Source organism: Oncorhynchus masou, chromosome 8 (assembly GCF_036934945.1).
Source record: "Oncorhynchus masou masou isolate Uvic2021 chromosome 8, UVic_Omas_1.1, whole genome shotgun sequence".
NCBI lineage: Eukaryota > Metazoa > Chordata > Actinopteri > Salmoniformes > Salmonidae > Oncorhynchus > Oncorhynchus masou.
Window position 1 is genome coordinate 12,433,791 of NC_088219.1, and position 24,215 is coordinate 12,458,005.

General features: G+C 45.5%; 1 protein-coding gene across 1 annotated transcript in view; it reads right to left on the reverse strand.

The window, feature by feature from the left end:
- Window positions 1-459: 459 nt before the first annotated feature.
- The window catches only part of LOC135544103 (vascular endothelial growth factor C-like), a 32,931-nt gene continuing 9,175 nt past the window's right edge, over window positions 460-24,215 (reverse strand). The window contains exons 3-7 of the mRNA XM_064971485.1: window positions 8,797-8,987; window positions 8,442-8,572; window positions 7,574-7,677; window positions 7,044-7,380; window positions 460-2,222 (exon numbers count right to left, since the gene is read on the reverse strand). Coding sequence (XP_064827557.1) covers window positions 2,108-2,222; window positions 7,044-7,380; window positions 7,574-7,677; window positions 8,442-8,572; window positions 8,797-8,987 — 878 coding nt within the window. The 3' untranslated portion in view covers window positions 460-2,107. The remainder of the gene's footprint in view (window positions 2,223-7,043; window positions 7,381-7,573; window positions 7,678-8,441; window positions 8,573-8,796; window positions 8,988-24,215) is intronic.

The window sequence follows — 24,215 nt, forward strand, 5'->3', positions numbered from 1 at the left end:
CCCTTGACAAAAAGTCAACCGTCTAAAAGTACTGTCTCGACTCTGTAGGCCTACTTATAAACCAAACTATTTGGATTATCACAAACAAAAGCTACTATCACTGAGTTTAGCTTTGCAGTCCTGTTTCTGTACAGAGGGCTGCGCTAGTTTAGAGTACCAACTGTGGATGGCAGTTTCTAAAGACACAAGCCAGACGGGAATTAGATCCCTCTGCAATTGACCTCGAGATAGTGTTTATTGTTCCAAACACATACGGCTGGTATGAGGAATTTGAGACAAAGGTCTTGGATCCATTTTCACTGCAGGAGTGTGTGTTTTTCAATGCCTTTGTTTTGTGATTGGAGACATCACATCACACTCTCCATGGTGCCAGTCTGGTCTGGTTCCCATAGTCTGTTGCTAAACTTCTTGTCACAAAACTCTTATCAAACACACACTGTACACATTTACCAAAGCCAATCAAGTTTGTATTTTATTTTATCAATAGCGTGTATTTTAAATACAATACAAATAGGATATGACATTAAAAACACACTTTTCATTCACAGCCACCACTGACTACAGTCACACGTTTTGTACAATACAGTATATGCATGGGCTTTACATTTCAGTCTTTTGTCTTCCTTCTCATGTCAGGGCGTTTCTTCCCAGTTACGTCATCGTCATCTCGGAGAGCTGCAGGGTCACTTGCAATAAATATCAATGTCAGATAATCTAAAAATTATTTCATTTTATGGAATGAATATTTTTTTTTCATTTTAACAGCCACACATAATGAATCTGAGGCAATGTCAATAATGTCCATGATTCAGACCATGACCTGCAGTATCTAGACGACTGCATCGTTGTGTGCTTCATTGTATGTTCCCTGGTCTGACGATGGAGAGCCTCGCGGCCTATCAGGAGAATTCATTGAAAAATATTCCCCTATTCTAGCATTCCATCTACCGGCTCTACATATTCCCCTATTCTAGCATTCCATCTACCGGCTCTACATATTCCCCTATTCTAGCATTCCATCTACCGGCTCTACATATTCCCCTATTCTAGCATTCCATCTACCGGCTCTACATATTCCCCTATTCTAGCATTCCATCTACCGGCTCTACATATTCCCCTATTCTAGCATTCCATCTACCGGCTCTACATATTCCCCTATTCTAGCATTCCATCTACCGGCTCTACATATTCCCCTATTCTAGCATTCCATCTACCGGCTCTACATATTCCCCTATTCTAGCATTCCATCTACCGGCTCTACATATTCCCCCATTCTAGCATTCCATCTACCGGCTCTACATATTCCCCTATTCTAGCATTCCATCTACCGGCTCTACATATTCCCCTATTCTAGCATTCCATCTACCGGCTCTACATATTCCCCTATTCTAGCATTCCATCTACCGGCTCTACATATTCCCCTATTCTAGCATTCCATCTACCGGCTCTACATATTCCCCTATTCTAGCATTCCATCTACCGGCTCTACATATTCCCCTATTCTAGCATTCCATCTACCGGCTCTACATATTCCCCTATTCTAGCATTCCATCTACCGGCTCTACATATTCCCCTATTCTAGCATTCCATCTACCGGCTCTACATATTCCCCTATTCTAGCATTCCATCTACCGGCTCTACATATTCCCCTATTCTAGCATTCCATCTACCGGCTCTACATATTCCCCTATTCTAGCATTCCATCTACCGGCTCTACATATTCCCCTATTCTAGCATTCCATCTACCGGCTCTACATATTCCCCTATTCTAGCATTCCATCTACCGGCTCTACATATTCCCCTATTCTAGCATTCCATCTACCGGCTCTACATATTCCCCTATTCTAGCATTCCATCTACCGGCTCTACATATTCCCCTATTCTAGCATTCCATCTACCGGCTCTACATATTCCCCTATTCTAGCATTCCATCTACCGGCTCTACATTGCAAACACACCGCCTCGTTTCCACCATACAGTTACAGTACATTGACCCTAGAGTTTGTCACCAGTGCTGGTAACGCCAGTGCCGGTAACACCAGTGCTGGTAACGCCAGTGCCGGTAACACCAGTGCCGGTAACACCAGTGCTGGTAACGCCAGCTTTGTCAGTTCCACTTCCCTGACCTCATGTGGTTGGGTATGCACTGGCAGACGTAGTGGCTGTAGTAGAAGCCCGTTGGACAGCTGCTGTGTGGCTTTCTGCAGGGCAGCCGGTAACAGCTTGGTGTAGGGGAAGAGAAACAGACAGAACTGTTGGTTTTACACAATGTAACGTAGTTTCAATATAACTGTGGGCTGCGTGCATGACCCTGCGTGTGTAGGCTACTTATGCGTGTGTGTGTAATCTGGGACCAATCCCCATAGCCTTAATGATTCTTTCCAGTGTTCAAAAAAAATCTCTTGCTGGAGAGGGGAATTCTGTGTTTACTGGAAAATCTTGTTTCTCCATTCCAAAGAAATGGGTCAGGTGCCTTGCCTCAGCTTCATGTTAAGGGAAGTAAGCAGGATATGAATTCTCACGCTAAAGTTGGACTTCTTATGTAAGTCTTGTTACTATCGGGAAGTGTTTTGTAATATTTCTGTAGTTATCGTTACGTTTAACAGATGTGTAGAACTGTGAACTATGTGGATTTGACGTTCCACTGAAATGTGTATTGCTCATTATACCCATTCAGTATTTAACATTAAACCCATACAGTTTTAACATTATACCATACAGTATTTAACATTATAGCATACAGTAGTTAACATTATAGCATACAGTATTTAACATTATAGCATACAGTATTTAACATTATAATAGCATACAGAGTATTTAACATGATAACATTCACTATTTAAGATTATAACAGGGATGGTTCGAGCCCTCACTGCTGATTGGCTGAAAGACGTGGTATATCAGACCGCATACTGTGGGTGTGACAAAAAAATACTTTTTACTGTTCTAATTACATTGGTAACCAGTTTATAATAGCGTTGCGTCGTGCCTAAGAACAGCCCTTAGCCGTGGTATATTGGCCATATACCACACCACCTCAGGTCTTATTGCTTAATTATACCATACATTATAAACAATTATACCATACAGTATTTAACATCATACCATACAGCATTTAACATCATACCATTCAGTATTTAACATCATACCATTCAATATTTAAAGCTGCAATATGTAACTTTCTGGGCAACCTGACCAAATTTACATAGAAATGTGAGTTATAGATCTGTAATTCTTATTGAAAGCAAGTCTAAGAAGCAGTAGATATGTTCTATGTGCTCTATTGCTATGCACCCCATTATTAAGTTGAGTTTTTGTGTCTTTTACTTTCGGTTTTGTACACCAGCTTCAAATAGCTAAAAATACTATATTTTTGGTTATTCAAAATACACTGTCCTCGGTTGCAACACTCACTACGAGTTCCAAACTGCCTTTGGAAGCAACGTCAGCACAATAACTGTCCGTCGGGAGCTTCATGAAATGGGTTTCCATGGCCGAGCAGCTGCAGACAAGCCTAAGATCACCATGTGCAATGCTAAGTGTTGGCTGGAATGGTGTAAAGCTCGCCGCCATTGGACTCTGGAGCAATTGGAAGCGCGTTCTCTGGAGTGATGAATCACGCTGCACCATCTGGCAGATGCCAGGAGAACGCTATCTGCCCGAATGCATAGTGTCAACTGTAAAGTTTGGCGGAAGAGGAATAATGGTCTGTGGCTGTTTTTCATGGTTCAGGCCCCTTAATTCCAGTGAAGGGATATCTTAACGCTACAGCATAAAAGGACATTCTTGACGATTCTGTCCTTCCAACTTTGTGACAACAGTTTGGGGAAGACCCTTTCCTGTTTCAGCATTACAATGCAATGTGAACGAGGTGAGGTCCATACAGAAATTATTTGTTTAGATCGGTGTGGAAGAACTTGACTGGCCTGCACAGAGCCCTGACCTCAACACCATCGAACACCTTTGGAATGAATTAGAATGCCAACCTCGAGCCAGGCCTAATCACTCAACATCAGAGCCCTGACCTCAACACCATCGAACACCTTTGGAATGTATTAGAATACCAAACTCGAGCCAGGCCTAATCACTCAACATCAGAGCCCTGACCTCACTAATTTTCTTGTGGCTGAATGGAAGTCCCCGCAGCAATGTTCCAACATCTAGTGGAAAGCCTTCCCAGAAGAGTGGAGGCTGTTATAGCAGCAATGTTCCAACATCTAGTGGAAAGCCTTCCCAGAAGAGTGGAGGCTGTTATAGCAGCAATTTTCCAACATCTAGTGGAAAGCCTTCCCAGAAGAGTGGAGGCTGTAATAGCAGCAAACCAACCCCATATTAATGCCCATGATTTTGGAATGAGATATTCGACGAGCAGGTGTCCATATACTATTAGCCCAGGTCGCAATTGTAAATGAGAACTTGTTCTCAACTGGCCTACCTGGTTAAATAAAGGTTAAATAAATAAAAAAAATGTGGTGTATATTTCACAGCGGTTTAGATGTTGTGTTTTGCTCTTTTCAAATAAAAATAACTGTACCTATAACAGTAATAGCTTTTTATTCCCAAGCTGTCCGATCCAACTTAGGTCAAACAACACGTATTATTATCTTGGCCACCGTGACAGCATCATAGTTCTGGGAATAGTACTCTGGGGGGTTCTATAAAGGTCTATGGGGACATCCAGCATCATAGTTCTGGGAATAGTACTCTGGGGGGTTCTATAAAGGTCTATGGGGACATCCAGCATCATAGTTCTGGAAATAGTACTCTGGGGGGTTCTATAAAGGTCTATGGGGACATCCAGCATCATAGTTCTGGGAATAGTACTCTGGGGGGTTCTATAAAGGTCTATGGGGACATCCAGCATCATAGTTCTGGGAATAGTACTCTGGGGGGGTTCTATAAAGGTCTATGGGGACATCCAGCATCATTGTTCTGGGAATAGTACTCTGGGTGGTTCTATAAAGGTCTTTGGGGACATCCAGCATCATAGTTCTGGGAATAGTACTCTGGGGGTTCTATAAAGGTCTATGGGGACATCCAGCATCATAGTTCTGGGAATAGTACTCTGGGGGGCTTCTATAAAGGTCTATGGGGACATCCAGCATCATTGTTCTGGGAATAGTACTCTGGGGGGTTCTATAAAGGTCTATGGGGACATCCAGCATCATTGTTCTGGGAATAGTACTCTGGGGGTTCTATAAAGGTCTATGGGGACATCCAGCATCATAGTTCTGGGAATAGTACTCTGGGGGTTCTATAAAGGTCTATGGGGACATCCAGCATCATAGTTCTGGGAATAGTACTCTGGGGGTTCTATAAAGGTCTATGGGGACATCCAGCATCATAGTTCTGGAAATAGTACTCTGGGGGTTCTATAAAGGTCTATGGGGACATCCAGCATCATAGTTCTGGGAATAGTACTCTGGGGGGTTCTATAAAGGTCTATGGGGACATCCAGCATCATAGTTCTGGGAATAGTACTCTGGGGGTTCTATAAAGGTCTATGGGGACATCCAGCATCATAGTTCTGGGAATAGTACTCTGGGGGTTCTATAAAGGTCTATGGGGACATCCAGCATCATAGTTCTGGGAATAGTACTCTGGGGGTTCTATAAAGGTCTATGGGGACATCCAGCATCATAGTTCTGGGAATAGTACTCTGGGGGGTTCTATAAAGGTCTATGGGGACATCCAGCATCATAGTTCTGGGAATAGTACTCTGGGGGGTTCTATAAAGGTCTATGGGGACATCCAGCATCATAGTTCTGGGAATAGTACTCTGGGGGGTTCTATAAAGGTCTATGGGGACATCCAGCATCATTGTTCTGGGAATAGTACTCTGGGGGGTTCTATAAAGGTCTATGGGGACATCCAGCATCATAGTTCTGGGAATAGTACTCTGGGGGTTCTATAAAGGTCTATGGGGACATCCAGCATCATAGTTCTGGGAATAGTACTCTGGGGGGTTCTATAAAGGTCTATGGGGACATCCAGCATCATTGTTCTGGGAATAGTACTCTGGGGGGTTCTATAAAGGTCTATGGGGACATCCAGCATCATTGTTCTGGGAATAGTACTCTGGGGGGTTCTATAAAGGTCTATGGGGACATCCAGCATCATAGTTCTGGGAATAGTACTCTGGGGGTTCTATAAAGGTCTATGGGGACATCCAGCATCATAGTTCTGGGAATAGTACTCTGGGGGTTCTATAAAGGTCTATGGGGACATCCAGCATCATAGTTCTGGAAATAGTACTCTGGGGGTTCTATAAAGGTCTATGGGGACATCCAGCATCATAGTTCTGGGAATAGTACTCTGGGGGTTCTATAAAGGTCTATGGGGACATCCAGCATCATAGTTCTGGGAATAGTACTCTGGGGGTTCTATAAAGGTCTATGGGGACATCCAGCATCATAGTTCTGGGAATAGTACTCTGGGGGGTTCTATAAAGGTCTATGGGGACATCCAGCATCATAGTTCTGGGAATAGTACTCTGGGGGTTCTATAAAGGTCTATGGGGACATCCAGCATCATAGTTCTGGGAATAGTACTCTGGGGGTTCTATAAAGGTCTATGGGGACATCCAGCATCATAGTTCTGGGAATAGTACTCTGGGGGTTCTATAAAGGTCTATGGGGACATCCAGCATCATAGTTCTGGGAATAGTACTCTGGGGGTTTTATAAAGGTCTATGGGGACATCCAGCATCATAGTTCTGGGAATAGTACTCTGGGGGGTTCTATAAAGGTCTATGGGGACATCCAGCATCATAGTTCTGGGAATAGTACTCTGGGGGGTTCTATAAAGGTCTATGGGGACATCCAGCATCATAGTTCTGGGAATAGTACTCTGGGGGTTCTATAAAGGTCTATGGGGACATCCAGCATCATAGTTCTGGGAATAGTACTCTGGGGGTTCTATAAAGGTCTATGGGGACATCCAGCATCATAGTTCTGGGAATAGTACTCGGGGGGGTTCTATAAAGGTCTATGGGGACATCCAGCATCATATGAAATGCCTCTGTGTTAGATTCTATTTCTTACCTGCAGTTGTGTGCGTTGAACCTCTTGCCCTCTAGCAGGCAGGTCTGAGGACTCTCCCTGCACTGGCACAGGCACGTCTCTGGGTTGAGAGGCTGGCTACGGGGGCACTCTGCCCGGCACACACAGCCACACAGCTCTGGGTCCCAGCGTTGGTTGGGAGGGCAGGTCCCCGGGGCTGGCTGGTCCTCACAGAGACACTCACAGGACGCCTGGTCTAGACGCCAGCCCGGCCCACAGCTGGCCTCTGTCAGACCGTTCTCACACACACACTCACAGCTGTCCTCGTCCAGGACTTTGTTGGGGCCACACAGCGCCAGCAAGGCCGACTCCAGGGGTTCTGCACCAGATGGTGGAGAGGAGAGATGCTATTGAGTGTCCCTTATTGACAGACCTCATGTGGTTTAGTACATGTCACTTCAATGTATATCGTCCTAATTTGCCAACTCTCTGACCTATGAGGTATCTCTGGGTGTTGGCGAACAGAAACGACTGTACTGGGGTTGTATGGGTATGGAGTTAGTTTAACTTACCCAGCTCTCTCTCGGAGAAGAAGCTTGTGTCCATGGGAACACACAAGCAGCTGGTGGGGTCCCAGACCAATCCTGTACTGCAGGGAACATCTGGCGGAGAACACCTGCAGAGGGAAGCAGGGACACACAGGCCAGGATCAGATCGGAGGTCTTTTCTTGGCTTAGGGGGACTGCTTGGCTACTCTCTCAAAGCATTCCTGTGAAGGGGCTGGACACCATGGGCGGCATGTGGCTCCTCCCTGTGAGAGGGAACTGAATCTGGCTCTCCTCCCTGCTGGCCTTGGCCTGGCAGATAGCCTACACACAGCAGTCGAGAGCAGTTAGGCTGGACACAGGGAGAGGAGAGCAGGGGGAAACATGGCCTCTTCCACATGGCTTCAGTTCAAAGGCAAATGCACACTCAAAGCACTTTTGACCAAATATCTGATGATCTAGCTCATTCCCTTGCATCGTCACACCCTTGTTGTTGTCCACATCAGATAGGATCAGATGGAATGTTTCAGTATCCTTGTCTAAAGTCAGACAGCTAAATTGTTACATTGTACCTTCTCACATTTTTAATTTTTTTTTTTGTAATTTAGCGGACGCTCTTATTCAGAGCATAGAGAGTTAAGTGCCTTGCTCAAGGGCATATGGACAGAATTTTCACCTAGATTGCTTGGGGATTCTAACCAGCGACCTTTTGGTTACTGGCCCAAAGCACTTAGCCACTAGGTTACCTACCTAAAAGATGTTGTTCAACATGAACCAAACGGTATTGCTATTGAAAATGGTATTGCTTAATAATAATTGTGTGTCCACATTGTATCTCGATCTGCAGGGGCAGATGTTGCGTCTCGAAGGTGACTACTCCTCACTACTCACTCACACGGTGAGGTGGGCTGCAGCAGCCCTCCTGATGACGGAGTGCTGGGGCCTCTTGGACAGACACTCACAGGATGTGTGGTTGACGAACGCCACCATCACCACAGAGTGTTCACGGTGAGTCATCTCCAGCAGCTGAGTCCATAGGAGAAACAACACCGTGTCAATGACTGGCGTTCAGATTACCTTATATCCTTTCTTACTGTATACTATGAAACGACAACTCACTTAAATAGATATGTTGAAACGTGTTACTAGAATGTCCTTACTAATGTTATTACAGTTTAAGAGCAACTTTACTTGAGTGTCAGCATTGTTGAACATTTTGAATGATATCTAGTTTGTCCTCTGTTGCTCACCGTCTTGTTGCTGTAAGTATGGCTGGTGTTGGTGCAGTACAGACCCTCGTGGGTACAGCAGCCCCCACAGCGGTGCACAGACACACAGCGAGGCATGTAGAAGTGACGGGTGCTCTCTGGGTACTCTTTAGACACCTCCAGACACACCTCCCGAGGACTGCACATGGTACGCTGGATCTCTTCCAGAATAACTGAATGGAGGAACAGCAACAGACAGGTTATCAGGGATGAATGGAGGAACAGCAACAGACAGGTTATCAGGGATGAATGGAGGAACAGCAACAGACAGGTTATCAGGGATGAATGGAGGAACATCAACAGACAGGTTATCAGGGATGAATGGAGGAACAGCAACAGACAGGTTATAAGGGATGAATGGAGGAACAGCAACAGACAGGTTATCAGGAATGAATGGAGGAACAGCAACAGACAGGTTATCAGGGATGAATGGAGGAACATCAACAGACAGGACAGGTAATCAGGGATGAATGGAGGAACAGCAACAGACAGGTAATCAGGGATGAATGGAGGAACAACAACAGAGGTTATCAGGGATGAATGGAGGAACAGCAACAGACAGGTTATCAGGGATGAATGGAGGAACATCAACAGAGGTTATCAGGGATGAATGGAGGAACAGCAACAGACAGGTTATCAGGGATGAATGGAGGAACAGCAACAGACAGGTTATCAGGGATGAATGGAGGAACAGCAACAGACAGGTTATCAGGGATGAATGGAGGAACATCAACAGACAGGACAGGTAATCAGGGATGAATGGAGGAACAGCAACAGACAGGTAATCAGGGATGAATGGAGGAACAGCAACAGACAGGTTATCAGGGATGAATGGAGGAACAGCAACAGACAGGTTATCAGGGATGAATGGAGGAACATCAACAGAGGTTATCAGGGATGAATGGAGGAACAGCAACAGACAGGACAGGTAATCAGGGATGAATGGAGGAACAGCAACAGACAGGTTATCAGGGATGAATGGAGGAACATCAACAGAGGTGATCAGGGATGAATGGAGGAACAGCAACAGACAGGTTATCAGGGATGAATGGAGGAACAGCAACAGACAGGTTATCAGGGATGAATGGAGGAACATCAACAGACAGGTTATCAGGGATGAATGGAGGAACAGCAACAGACAGGTTATAAGGGATGAATGGAGGAACAGCAACAGACAGGTTATCAGGAATGAATGGAGGAACAGCAACAGACAGGTTATCAGGGATGAATGGAGGAACAGCAACAGACAGGTTATCAGGGATGAATGGAGGAACAACAACAGACAGGTTATCAGGGATGAATGGAGGAACAGCAACAGACAGGTTATCAGGGATGAATGGAGGAACATCAACAGACAGGACAGGTAATCAGGGATGAATGGAGGAACAGCAACAGACAGGTAATCAGGGATGAATGGAGGAACAACAACAGACAGGTTATCAGGGATGAATGGAGGAACAACAACAGACAGGTTATCAGGGATGAATGGAGGAACAGCAACAGACAGGTTATCAGGGATGAATGGAGGAACATCAACAGAGGTTATCAGGGATGAATGGAGGAACAGCAACAGACAGGTTATCAGGGATGAATGGAGGAACAGCAACAGACAGGTTATCAGGGATGAATGGAGGAACAGCAACAGACAGGTTATCAGGGATGAATGGAGGAACATCAACAGACAGGACAGGTAATCAGGGATGAATGGAGGAACAGCAACAGACAGGTAATCAGGGATGAATGGAGGAACAGCAACAGACAGGTTATCAGGGATGAATGGAGGAACAGCAACAGACAGGTTATCAGGGATGAATGGAGGAACATCAACAGAGGTTATCAGGGATGAATGGAGGAACAGCAACAGACAGGACAGGTAATCAGGGATGAATGGAGGAACAGCAACAGACAGGTTATCAGGGATGAATGGAGGAACATCAACAGAGGTGATCAGGGATGAATGGAGGAACAGCAACAGACAGGTTATCAGGGATGAATGGAGGAACATCAACAGACAGGTTATCAGGGATGAATGGAGGAACAGCAACAGACAGGTTATCAGGGATGAATGGAGGAACATCAACAGACAGGACAGGTAATCAGGGATGAATGGAGGAACAGCAACAGACAGGTAATCAGGGATGAATGGAGGAACAACAACAGAGGTTATCAGGGATGAATGGAGGAACAGCAACAGACAGGTTATCAGGGATGAATGGAGGAACATCAACAGAGGTTATCAGGGATGAATGGAGGAACAGCAACAGACAGGTTATCAGGGATGAATGGAGGAACAGCAACAGACAGGTTATCAGGGATGAATGGAGGAACAGCAACAGACAGGTTATCAGGGATGAATGGAGGAACATCAACAGACAGGACAGGTAATCAGGGATGAATGGAGGAACAGCAACAGACAGGTAATCAGGGATGAATGGAGGAACAGCAACAGACAGGTTATCAGGGATGAATGGAGGAACAGCAACAGACAGGTTATCAGGGATGAATGGAGGAACATCAACAGAGGTTATCAGGGATGAATGGAGGAACAGCAACAGACAGGACAGGTAATCAGGGATGAATGGAGGAACATCAACAGACAGGTTATCAGGGATGAATGGAGGAACAGCAACAGACAGGTTATAAGGGATGAATGGAGGAACAGCAACAGACAGGTTATCAGGAATGAATGGAGGAACAGCAACAGACAGGTTATCAGGGATGAATGGAGGAACAGCAACAGACAGGTTATCAGGGATGAATGGAGGAACAACAACAGACAGGTTATCAGGGATGAATGGAGGAACAGCAACAGACAGGTTATCAGGGATGAATGGAGGAACATCAACAGACAGGACAGGTAATCAGGGATGAATGGAGGAACAGCAACAGACAGGTAATCAGGGATGAATGGAGGAACAACAACAGACAGGTTATCAGGGATGAATGGAGGAACAACAACAGACAGGTTATCAGGGATGAATGGAGGAACAGCAACAGACAGGTTATCAGGGATGAATGGAGGAACATCAACAGAGGTTATCAGGGATGAATGGAGGAACAGCAACAGACAGGTTATCAGGGATGAATGGAGGAACAGCAACAGACAGGTTATCAGGGATGAATGGAGGAACAGCAACAGACAGGTTATCAGGGATGAATGGAGGAACATCAACAGACAGGACAGGTAATCAGGGATGAATGGAGGAACAGCAACAGACAGGTAATCAGGGATGAATGGAGGAACAGCAACAGACAGGTTATCAGGGATGAATGGAGGAACAGCAACAGACAGGTTATCAGGGATGAATGGAGGAACATCAACAGAGGTTATCAGGGATGAATGGAGGAACAGCAACAGACAGGACAGGTAATCAGGGATGAATGGAGGAACAGCAACAGACAGGTTATCAGGGATGAATGGAGGAACATCAACAGAGGTGATCAGGGATGAATGGAGGAACAGCAACAGACAGGTTATCAGGGATGAATGGAGGAACATCAACAGACAGGTTATCAGGAATGAATGGAGGAACAGCAACAGACAGGTTATCAGGGATGAATGGAGGAACATCAACAGACAGGACAGGTAATCAGGGATGAATGGAGGAACAGCAACAGACAGGTAATCAGGGATGAATGGAGGAACAACAACAGAGGTTATCAGGGATGAATGGAGGAACAGCAACAGACAGGTTATCAGGGATGAATGGAGGAACATCAACAGAGGTTATCAGGGATGAATGGAGGAACAGCAACAGACAGGTTATCAGGGATGAATGGAGGAACAGCAACAGACAGGTTATCAGGGATGAATGGAGGAACAGCAACAGACAGGTTATCAGGGATGAATGGAGGAACATCAACAGACAGGACAGGTAATCAGGGATGAATGGAGGAACAGCAACAGACAGGTAATCAGGGATGAATGGAGGAACAGCAACAGACAGGTTATCAGGGATGAATGGAGGAACAGCAACAGACAGGTTATCAGGGATGAATGGAGGAACATCAACAGAGGTTATCAGGGATGAATGGAGGAACAGCAACAGACAGGACAGGTAATCAGGGATGAATGGAGGAACAGCAACAGACAGGTTATCAGGGATGAATGGAGGAACATCAACAGAGGTGATCAGGGATGAATGGAGGAACAGCAACAGACAGGTTATCAGGGATGAATGGAGGAACATCAACAGACAGGTTATCAGGGATGAATGGAGGAACATCAACAGACAGGTTATCAGGGATGAATGGAGGAACAGCAACAGACAGGTTATCAGGGATGAATGGAGGAACATCAACAGAGGTTATCAGGGATGAATGGAGGAACAGCAACAGACAGGACAGGTAATCAGGGATGAATGGAGGAACAGCAACAGACAGGTTATCAGGGATGAATGGAGGAACATCAACAGAGGTTATCAGGGATGAATGGAGGAACAGCAACAGACAGGTTATCGGGGATGAATGGAGGAACATCAACAGACAGGTTATAAGGGATGAATGGAGGAACAGCAACAGACAGGTTATCAGGGATGAATGGAGGAACATCAACAGAGGTTATCAGGGATGAATGGAGGAACAGCAACAGACAGGACAGGTAATCAGGGATGAATGGAGGAACAGCAACAGACAGGTTATCAGGGATGAATGGAGGAACATCAACAGACAGGTTATAAGGGATGAATGGAGGAACAGCAACAGACAGGTTATCAGGGATGAATGGAGGAACAGCAACAGACAGGTTATCAGGGATGAATGGAGGAACAGCAACAGACAGGTTATCAGGGATGAATGGAGGAACATCAACAGACAGGTTATCAGGGATGAATGGAGGAACAGCAACAGACAGGTTATAAGGGATGAATGGAGGAACAGCAACAGACAGGTTATCAGGAATGAATGGAGGAACAGCAACAGACAGGTTATCAGGGATGAATGGAGGAACAGCAACAGACAGGTTATCAGGGATGAATGGAGGAACAACAACAGACAGGTTATCAGGGATGAATGGAGGAACAGCAACAGACAGGTTATCAGGGATGAATGGAGGAACATCAACAGACAGGACAGGTAATCAGGGATGAATGGAGGAACAGCAACAGACAGGTAATCAGGGATGAATGGAGGAACAACAACAGACAGGTTATCAGGGATGAATGGAGGAACAACAACAGACAGGTTATCAGGGATGAATGGAGGAACAGCAACAGACAGGTTATCAGGGATGAATGGAGGAACATCAACAGAGGTTATCAGGGATGAATGGAGGAACAGCAACAGACAGGTTATCAGGGATGAATGGAGGAACATCAACAGACAGGTTATAAGGGATGAATGGAGGAACAGCAACAGACAGGTTATCAGGGATGAATGGAGGAACAGCAACAGACAGGTTATCAGGGATGAATGGAGGAACATCAACAGAGGTTATCAGGGATGAATGGAGGAACAGCAACAGACAGGACAGGTAATCAGGGATGAATGGAGGAACAGCAACAGACAGGTTATCAGGGATGAATGGAGGAACATCAACAGAGGTTATCAGGGATGAATGGAGGAACAGCAACAGACAGGTTATCAGGGATGAATGGAGGAACATCAACAGACAGGTTATAAGGGATGAATGGAGGAACAGCAACAGACAGGTTATCAGGGATGAATGGAGGAACATCAACAGACAGGTTATCAGGGATGAATGGAGGAACATCAACAGACAGGTTATCAGGGATGAATGGAGGAACAGCAACAGACAGGTTATCAGGGATGAATGGAGGAACATCAACAGAGGTTATCAGGGATGAATGGAGGAACAGCAACAGACAGGACAGGTAATCAGGGATGAATGGAGGAACAGCAACAGACAGGTTATCAGGGATGAATGGAGGAACATCAACAGAGGTTATCAGGGATGAATGGAGGAACATCAACAGACAGGTTATCGGGGATGAATGGAGGAACATCAACAGACAGGTTATAAGGGATGAATGGAGGAACAGCAACAGACAGGTTATCAGGGATGAATGGAGGAACATCAACAGAGGTTATCAGGGATGAATGGAGGAACAGCAACAGACAGGACAGGTAATCAGGGATGAATGGAGGAACAGCAACAGACAGGTTATCAGGGATGAATGGAGGAACATCAACAGACAGGTTATAAGGGATGAATGGAGGAACAGCAACAGACAGGTTATCAGGGATGAATGGAGGAACATCAACAGACAGGTTATCAGGGATGAATGGAGGAACATCAACAGACAGGTTATCAGGAATGAATGGAGGAACAGCAACAGACAGGTTATCAGGGATGAATGGAGGAACAGCAACAGACAGGTTATCAGGGATGAATGGAGGAACAGCAACAGACAGGTTATCAGGGATGAATGGAGGAACATCAACAGACAGGACAGGTAATCAGGGATGAATGGAGGAACAGCAACAGACAGGTAATCAGGGATGAATGGAGGAACAACAACAGACAGGTTATCAGGGATGAATGGAGGAACAACAACAGACAGGTTATCAGGGATGAATGGAGGAACAGCAACAGACAGGTTATCAGGGATGAATGGAGGAACATCAACAGCGGTTATCAGGGATGAATGGAGGAACAGCAACAGACAGGTTATCAGGGATGAATGGAGGAACATCAACAGACAGGTTATAAGGGATGAATGGAGGAACAGCAACAGACAGGTTATCAGGGATGAATGGAGGAACATCAACAGACAGGTTATCAGGGATGAATGGAGGAACAGCAACAGACAGGTTATCAGGGATGAATGGAGGAACAGCAACAGACAGGTTATCAGGGATGAATGGAGGAACATCAACAGAGGTTATCAGGGATGAATGGAGGAACAGCAACAGACAGGACAGGTAATCAGGGATGAATGGAGGAACAGCAACAGACAGGTTATCAGGGATGAATGGAGGAACATCAACAGAGGTTATCAGGGATGAATGGAGGAACAGCAACAGACAGGTTATCAGGGATGAATGGAGGAACATCAACAGACAGGTTATAAGGGATGAATGGAGGAACAGCAACAGACAGGTTATCAGGGATGAATGGAGGAACATCAACAGACAGGTTATCAGGGATGAATGGAGGAACATCAACAGACAGGTTATCAGGGATGAATGGAGGAACAGCAACAGACAGGTTATCAGGGATGAATGGAGGAACATCAACAGAGGTTATCAGGGATGAATGGAGGAACAGCAACAGACAGGACAGGTAATCAGGGATGAATGGAGGAACAGCAACAGACAGGTTATCAGGGATGAATGGAGGAACATCAACAGACAGGTTATCAGGGATGAATGGAGGAACATCAACAGACAGGTTATCAGGAATGAATGGAGGAACAGCAACAGACAGGTTATCAGGGATGAATGGAGGAACAGCAACAGACAGGTTATCAGGGATGAATGGAGGAACAGCAACAGACAGGTTATCAGGGATGAATGGAGGAACATCAACAGACAGGACAGGTAATCAGGGATGAATGGAGGAACAGCAACAGACAGGTAATCAGGGATGAATGGAGGAACAACAACAGACAGGTTATCAGGGATGAATGGAGGAACAACAACAGACAGGTTATCAGGGATGAATGGAGGAACAGCAACAGACAGGTTATCAGGGATGAATGGAGGAACATCAACAGAGGTTATCAGGGATGAATGGAGGAACAGCAACAGACAGGTTATCAGGGATGAATGGAGGAACATCAACAGACAGGTTATAAGGGATGAATGGAGGAACAGCAACAGACAGGTTATCAGGGATGAATGGAGGAACAGCAACAGACAGGTTATCAGGGATGAATGGAGGAACATCAACAGAGGTTATCAGGGATGAATGGAGGAACAGCAACAGACAGGACAGGTAATCAGGGATGAATGGAGGAACAGCAACAGACAGGTTATCAGGGATGAATGGAGGAACATCAACAGAGGTTATCAGGGATGAATGGAGGAACAGCAACAGACAGGTTATCAGGGATGAATGGAGGAACATCAACAGACAGGTTATAAGGGATGAATGGAGGAACAGCAACAGACAGGTTATCAGGGATGAATGGAGGAACATCAACAGACAGGTTATCAGGGATGAATGGAGGAACATCAACAGACAGGTTATCAGGGATGAATGGAGGAACAGCAACAGACAGGTTATCAGGGATGAATGGAGGAACATCAACAGAGGTTATCAGGGATGAACGGAGGAACAGCAACAGACAGGACAGGTAATCAGGGATGAATGGAGGAACAGCAACAGACAGGTTATCAGGGATGAATGGAGGAACATCAACAGACAGGTTATCAGGGATGAATGGAGGAACAACAACAGACAGGTTATCAGGGATGAATGGAGGAACAGCAACAGACAGGTTATCAGGGATGAATGGAGGAACATCAACAGAGGTTATCAGGGATGAATGGAGGAACAGCAACAGACAGGTTATCAGGGATGAATGGAGGAACATCAACAGACAGGTTATAAGGGATGAATGGAGGAACAGCAACAGACAGGTTATCAGGGATGAATGGAGGAACATCAACAGAGGTTATCAGGGATGAATGGAGGAACAGCAACAGACAGGACAGGTAATCAGGGATGAATGGAGGAACAGCAACAGACAGGTTATCAGGGATGAATGGAGGAACATCAACAGAGGTTATCAGGGATGAATGGAGGAACAGCAACAGACAGGTTATCATGGATGAATGGAGGAACATCAACAGACAGGTTATAAGCGATGAATGGAGGAACAGCAACAGACAGGTAATCAGGGATGAATGGAGGAACAACAACAGACAGGTTATCAGGGATGAATGGAGGAACAACAACAGACAGGTTATCAGGGATGAATGGAGGAACAGCAACAGACAGGTTATCAGGGATGAATGGAGGAACATCAACAGAGGTTATCAGGGATGAATGGAGGAACAGCAACAGACAGGTTATCAGGGATGAATGGAGGAACATCAACAGACAGGTTATAAGGGATGAATGGAGGAACAGCAACAGACAGGTTATCAGGGATGAATGGAGGAACAGCAACAGACAGGTTATCAGGGATGAATGGAGGAACATCAACAGAGGTTATCAGGGATGAATGGAGGAACAGCAACAGACAGGACAGGTAATCAGGGATGAATGGAGGAACAGCAACAGACAGGTTATCAGGGATGAATGGAGGAACATCAACAGAGGTTATCAGGGATGAATGGAGGAACAGCAACAGACAGGTTATCAGGGATGAATGGAGGAACATCAACAGACAGGTTATAAGGGATGAATGGAGGAACAGCAACAGACAGGTTATCAGGGATGAATGGAGGAACATCAACAGACAGGTTATCAGGGATGAATGGAGGAACATCAACAGACAGGTTATCAGGGATGAATGGAGGAACAGCAACAGACAGGTTATCAGGGATGAATGGAGGAACATCAACAGAGGTTATCAGGGATGAACGGAGGAACAGCAACAGACAGGACAGGTAATCAGGGATGAATGGAGGAACAGCAACAGACAGGTTATCAGGGATGAATGGAGGAACATCAACAGACAGGTTATCAGGGATGAATGGAGGAACAACAACAGACAGGTTATCAGGGATGAATGGAGGAACAGCAACAGACAGGTTATCAGGGATGAATGGAGGAACATCAACAGAGGTTATCAGGGATGAATGGAGGAACAGCAACAGACAGGTTATCAGGGATGAATGGAGGAACATCAACAGACAGGTTATAAGGGATGAATGGAGGAACAGCAACAGACAGGTTATCAGGGATGAATGGAGGAACATCAACAGAGGTTATCAGGGATGAATGGAGGAACAGCAACAGACAGGACAGGTAATCAGGGATGAATGGAGGAACAGCAACAGACAGGTTATCAGGGATGAATGGAGGAACATCAACAGAGGTTATCAGGGATGAATGGAGGAACAGCAACAGACAGGTTATCATGGATGAATGGAGGAACATCAACAGACAGGTTATAAGCGATGAATGGAGGAACAGCAACAGACAGGTTATCAGGGATGAATGGAGGAACATCAACAGAGGTTATCAGGGATGAATGGAGGAACAGCAACAGACAGGACAGGTAATCAGGGATGAATGGAGGAACAGCAACAGACAGGTTATCAGGGATGAATGGAGGAACATCAACAGAGGTTATCAGGGATGAATGGAGGAACAGCAACAGACAGGTTATCAGGGATGAATGGAGGAACATCAACAGACAGGTTATAAGGGATGAATGGAGGAACAGCAACAGACAGGTTATCAGGGATGAATGGAGGAACAGCAACAGACAGGACAGGTAATCAGGGATGAATGGAGGAACATCAACAGAGGTTATCAGGGATGAATGGAGGAACAGCAACAGACAGGACAGGTAATCAGGGATGAATGGAGGAACAGCAACAGACAGGTTATCAGGGATGAATGGAGGAACATCAACAGAGGTTATCAGGGATGAATGGAGGAACAGCAACAGACAGGTTATCAGGGATGAATGGAGGAACATCAACAGACAGGTTATAAGGGATGAATGGAGGAACAGCAACAGACAGGTTATCAGGGATGAATGGAGGAACATCAACAGAGGTTATCAGGGATGAATGGAGGAACAGCAACAGACAGGACAGGTAATCAGGGATGAATGGAGGAACAGCAACAGACAGGTTATCAGGGATGAATGGAGGAACATCAACAGACAGGTTATAAGGGATGAATGGAGGAACAGCAACAGACAGGTTATCAGGGATGAATGGAGGAACATCAACAGACAGGTTATCAGGGATGAATGGAGGAACATCAACAGACAGGTTATCAGGAATGAATGGAGGAACAGCAACAGACAGGTTATCAGGGATGAATGGAGGAACAGCAACAGACAGGTTATAAGGGATGAATGGAGGAACAGCAACAGACAGGTTATCAGGGATGAATGGAGGAACATCAACAGACAGGTTATCAGGGATGAATGGAGGAACATCAACAGACAGGTTATCAGGGATGAATGGAGGAACAGCAACAGACAGGTTATCAGGGATGAATGGAGGAACATCAACAGACAGGTTATCAGGGATGAATGGAGGAACATCAACAGACAGGTTATCAGGGATGAATGGAGGAACAGCAACAGACAGGTTATCAGGGATGAATGGAGGAACATCAACAGACAGGTTATAAGGGATGAATGGAGGAACAGCAACAGACAGGTTATCAGGGATGAATGGAGGAACAGCAACAGACAGGTTATCAGGGATGAATGGAGGAACATCAACAGACAGGTTATCAGGGATGAATGGAGGAACAGCAACAGACAGGTTATCAGGGATGAATGGAGGAACATCAACAGAGGTTATCAGGGATGAATGGAGGAACAGCAACAGACAGGACAGGTAATCAGGGATGAATGGAGGAACAGCAACAGACAGGTTATCAGGGATGAATGGAGGAACATCACCAGACAGGTTATCAGGGATGAATGGAGGAACAACAACAGACAGGTTATCAGGGATGAATGGAGGAACAGCAACAGACAGGTTATCAGGGATGAATGGAGGAACATCAACAGAGGTTATCAGGGATGAATGGAGGAACAGCAACAGACAGGTTATCAGGGATGAATGGAGGAACATCAACAGACAGGTTATAAGGGATGAATGGAGGAACAGCAACAGACAGGTTATCAGGGATGAATGGAGGAACATCAACAGAGGTTATCAGGGATGAATGGAGGAACAGCAACAGACAGGACAGGTAATCAGGGATGAATGGAGGAACAGCAACAGACAGGTTATCAGGGATGAATGGAGGAACATCAACAGAGGTTATCAGGGATGAATGGAGGAACAGCAACAGACAGGTTATCAGGGATGAATGGAGGAACATCAACAGACAGGTTATAAGGGATGAATGGAGGAACAGCAACAGACAGGTTATCAGGGATGAATGGAGGAACATCAACAGACAGGTTATCAGGGATGAATGGAGGAACATCAACAGACAGGTTATCAGGGATGAATGGAGGAACAGCAACAGACAGGTTATCAGGGATGAATGGAGGAACATCAACAGAGGTTATCAGGGATGAATGGAGGAACAGCAACAGACAGGACAGGTAATCAGGGATGAATGGAGGAACAGCAACAGACAGGTTATCAGGGATGAATGGAGGAACATCAACAGAGGTTATCAGGGATGAATGGAGGAACAGCAACAGACAGGTTATCAGGGATGAATGGAGGAACATCAACAGACAGGTTATAAGGGATGAATGGAGGAACAGCAACAGACAGGTTATCAGGGATGAATGGAGGAACATCAACAGAGGTTATCAGGGATGAATGGAGGAACAGCAACAGACAGGACAGGTAATCAGGGATGAATGGAGGAACAGCAACAGACAGGTTATCAGGGATGAATGGAGGAACATCAACAGACAGGTTATAAGGGATGAATGGAGGAACAGCAACAGACAGGTTATCAGGGATGAATGGAGGAACATCAACAGACAGGTTATCAGGGATGAATGGAGGAACATCAACAGACAGGTTATAAGGGATGAATGGAGGAACAGCAACAGACAGGTTATCAGGGATGAATGGAGGAACATCAACAGACAGGTTATAAGGGATGAATGGAGGAACAGCAACAGACAGGTTATCAGGGATGAATGGAGGAACATCAACAGACAGGTTATCAGGGATGAATGGAGGAACATCAACAGACAGGTTATCAGGAATGAATGGAGGAACAGCAACAGACAGGTTATCAGGGATGAATGGAGGAACAGCAACAGACAGGTTATCAGGGATGAATGGAGGAACAGCAACAGACAGGTTATCAGGGATGAATGGAGGAACATCAACAGACAGGACAGGTAATCAGGGATGAATGGAGGAACAGCAACAGACAGGTAATCAGGGATGAATGGAGGAACAACAACAGACAGGTTATAAGGGATGAATGGAGGAACAGCAACAGACAGGTTATCAGGGATGAATGGAGGAACATCAACAGACAGGTTATCAGGGATGAATGGAGGAACATCAACAGACAGGTTATCAGGAATGAATGGAGGAACAGCAACAGACAGGTTATCAGGGATGAATGGAGGAACAGCAACAGACAGGTTATCAGGGATGAATGGAGGAACAGCAACAGACAGGTTATCAGGGATGAATGGAGGAACATCAACAGACAGGACAGGTAATCAGGGATGAATGGAGGAACAGCAACAGACAGGTAATCAGGGATGAATGGAGGAACAACAACAGACAGGTTATCAGGGATGAATGGAGGAACAACAACAGACAGGTTATCAGGGATGAATGGAGGAACAGCAACAGACAGGTTATCAGGGATGAATGGAGGAACATCAACAGAGGTTATCAGGGATGAATGGAGGAACAGCAACAGACAGGTTATCAGGGATGAATGGAGGAACATCAACAGACAGGTTATAAGGGATGAATGGAGGAACAGCAACAGACAGGTTATCAGGGATGAATGGAGGAACATCAACAGACAGGTTATCAGGGATGAATGGAGGAACATCAACAGACAGGTTATCAGGGATGAATGGAGGAACAGCAACAGACAGGTTATCAGGGATGAATGGAGGAACATCAACAGAGGTTATCAGGGATGAATGGAGGAACAGCAACAGACCGGACAGGTAATCAGGGATGAATGGAGGAACAGCAACAGACAGGTTATCAGGGATAAATGGAGGAACATCAACAGACAGGTTATAAGGGATGAATGGAGGAACAGCAACAGGCAGGTTATAAGGGATGAATGGAGGAACATCAACAGACAGGTTATAAGGGATGAATGGAGGAACAGCAACAGACAGGTTATCAGGGATGAATGGAGGAACAGCAACAGAGGTTATCAGGGATGAATGGAGGAACAGCAACAGACAGGTTATAAGGGATGAATGGAGGAACAACAACAGACAGGTTATAAGGGATGAATGGAGGAACAGCAACAGACAGGTAATCAGGGATAAATGGAGGAACATCAACAGACAGGTTATAAGGGATGAATGGAGGAACATCAACAGACAGGACAGGTAATCAGGGATGAATGGAGGAACAGCAACAGACAGGTTATCAGGGATAAATGGAGGAACATCAACAGACAGGTTATAAGGGATGAATGGAGGAACAGCAACAGACAGGTAATCAGGGATGAATGGAGGAACAGCAACAGACAGGTTATCAGGGATGAATGGAGGAACATCAACAGACAGGTTAGGTTATCAGGGATGAATGGAGGAACAGCAACAGAGGTTATCAGGGATGAATGGAGGAACAGCAACAGACAGGTTATCAGGGATGAATGGAGGAACATCAACAGACAGGTTATCAGGGATGAATGGAGGAACAGCAACAGACAGGTTATCAGGGATGAATGGAGGAACAGCAACAGACAGGTTATCAGGGATGAATGGAGGAACAACAACAGACAGGTTATCAGGGATGAATGGAGGAACAACAACAGACAGGTTATCAGGGATGAATGGAGGAACAGCAACAGACAGGTTATCAGGGATGAATGGAGGAACATCAACAGAGGTTATCAGGGATGAATGGAGGAACAGCAACAGACAGGACAGGTAATCAGGGATGAATGGAGGAACAGCAACAGACAGGTTATCAGGGATGAATGGAGGAACATCAACAGAGGTTATCAGGGATGAATGGAGGAACAGCAACAGACAGGACAGGTAATCAGGGATGAATGGAGGAACAGCAACAGACAGGTTATCAGGGATGAATGGAGGAACATCAACAGAGGTTATCAGGGATGAATGGAGGAACAGCAACAGACAGGACAGGTAATCAGGGATGAATGGAGGAACAGCAACAGACAGGACAGGTAATCAGGGATGAATGGAGGAACATCAACAGACAGGACAGGTAATCAGGGATGAATGGAGGAACAGCAACAGACAGGTTATCAGGGATGAATGGAGGAACAGCAACAGACAGGTTATCAGGGATGAATGGAGGAACATCAACAGACAGGTTATCAGGGATGAATGGAGGAACATCAACAGACAGGTTATAAGGGATGAATGGAGGAACAGCAACAGACAGGTTATCAGGGATGAATGGAGGAACATCAACAGAGGTTATCAGGGATATAAAGAATATCCTGACTGATATGGAATACAATAGAACATCTGGAACATTCTGTTCTTGACCATCTTAAGTCACCCTGCAAATAATGCTGCTGCATTAGGATTAGGCTACGTTGCTTGGTTGGTTCCAACATCCAACAACATTGTACCCACACCTACAGTTAGATTTTTGTAATGGTTCATTTCCTTTTGGAAAGCCCATTCCAA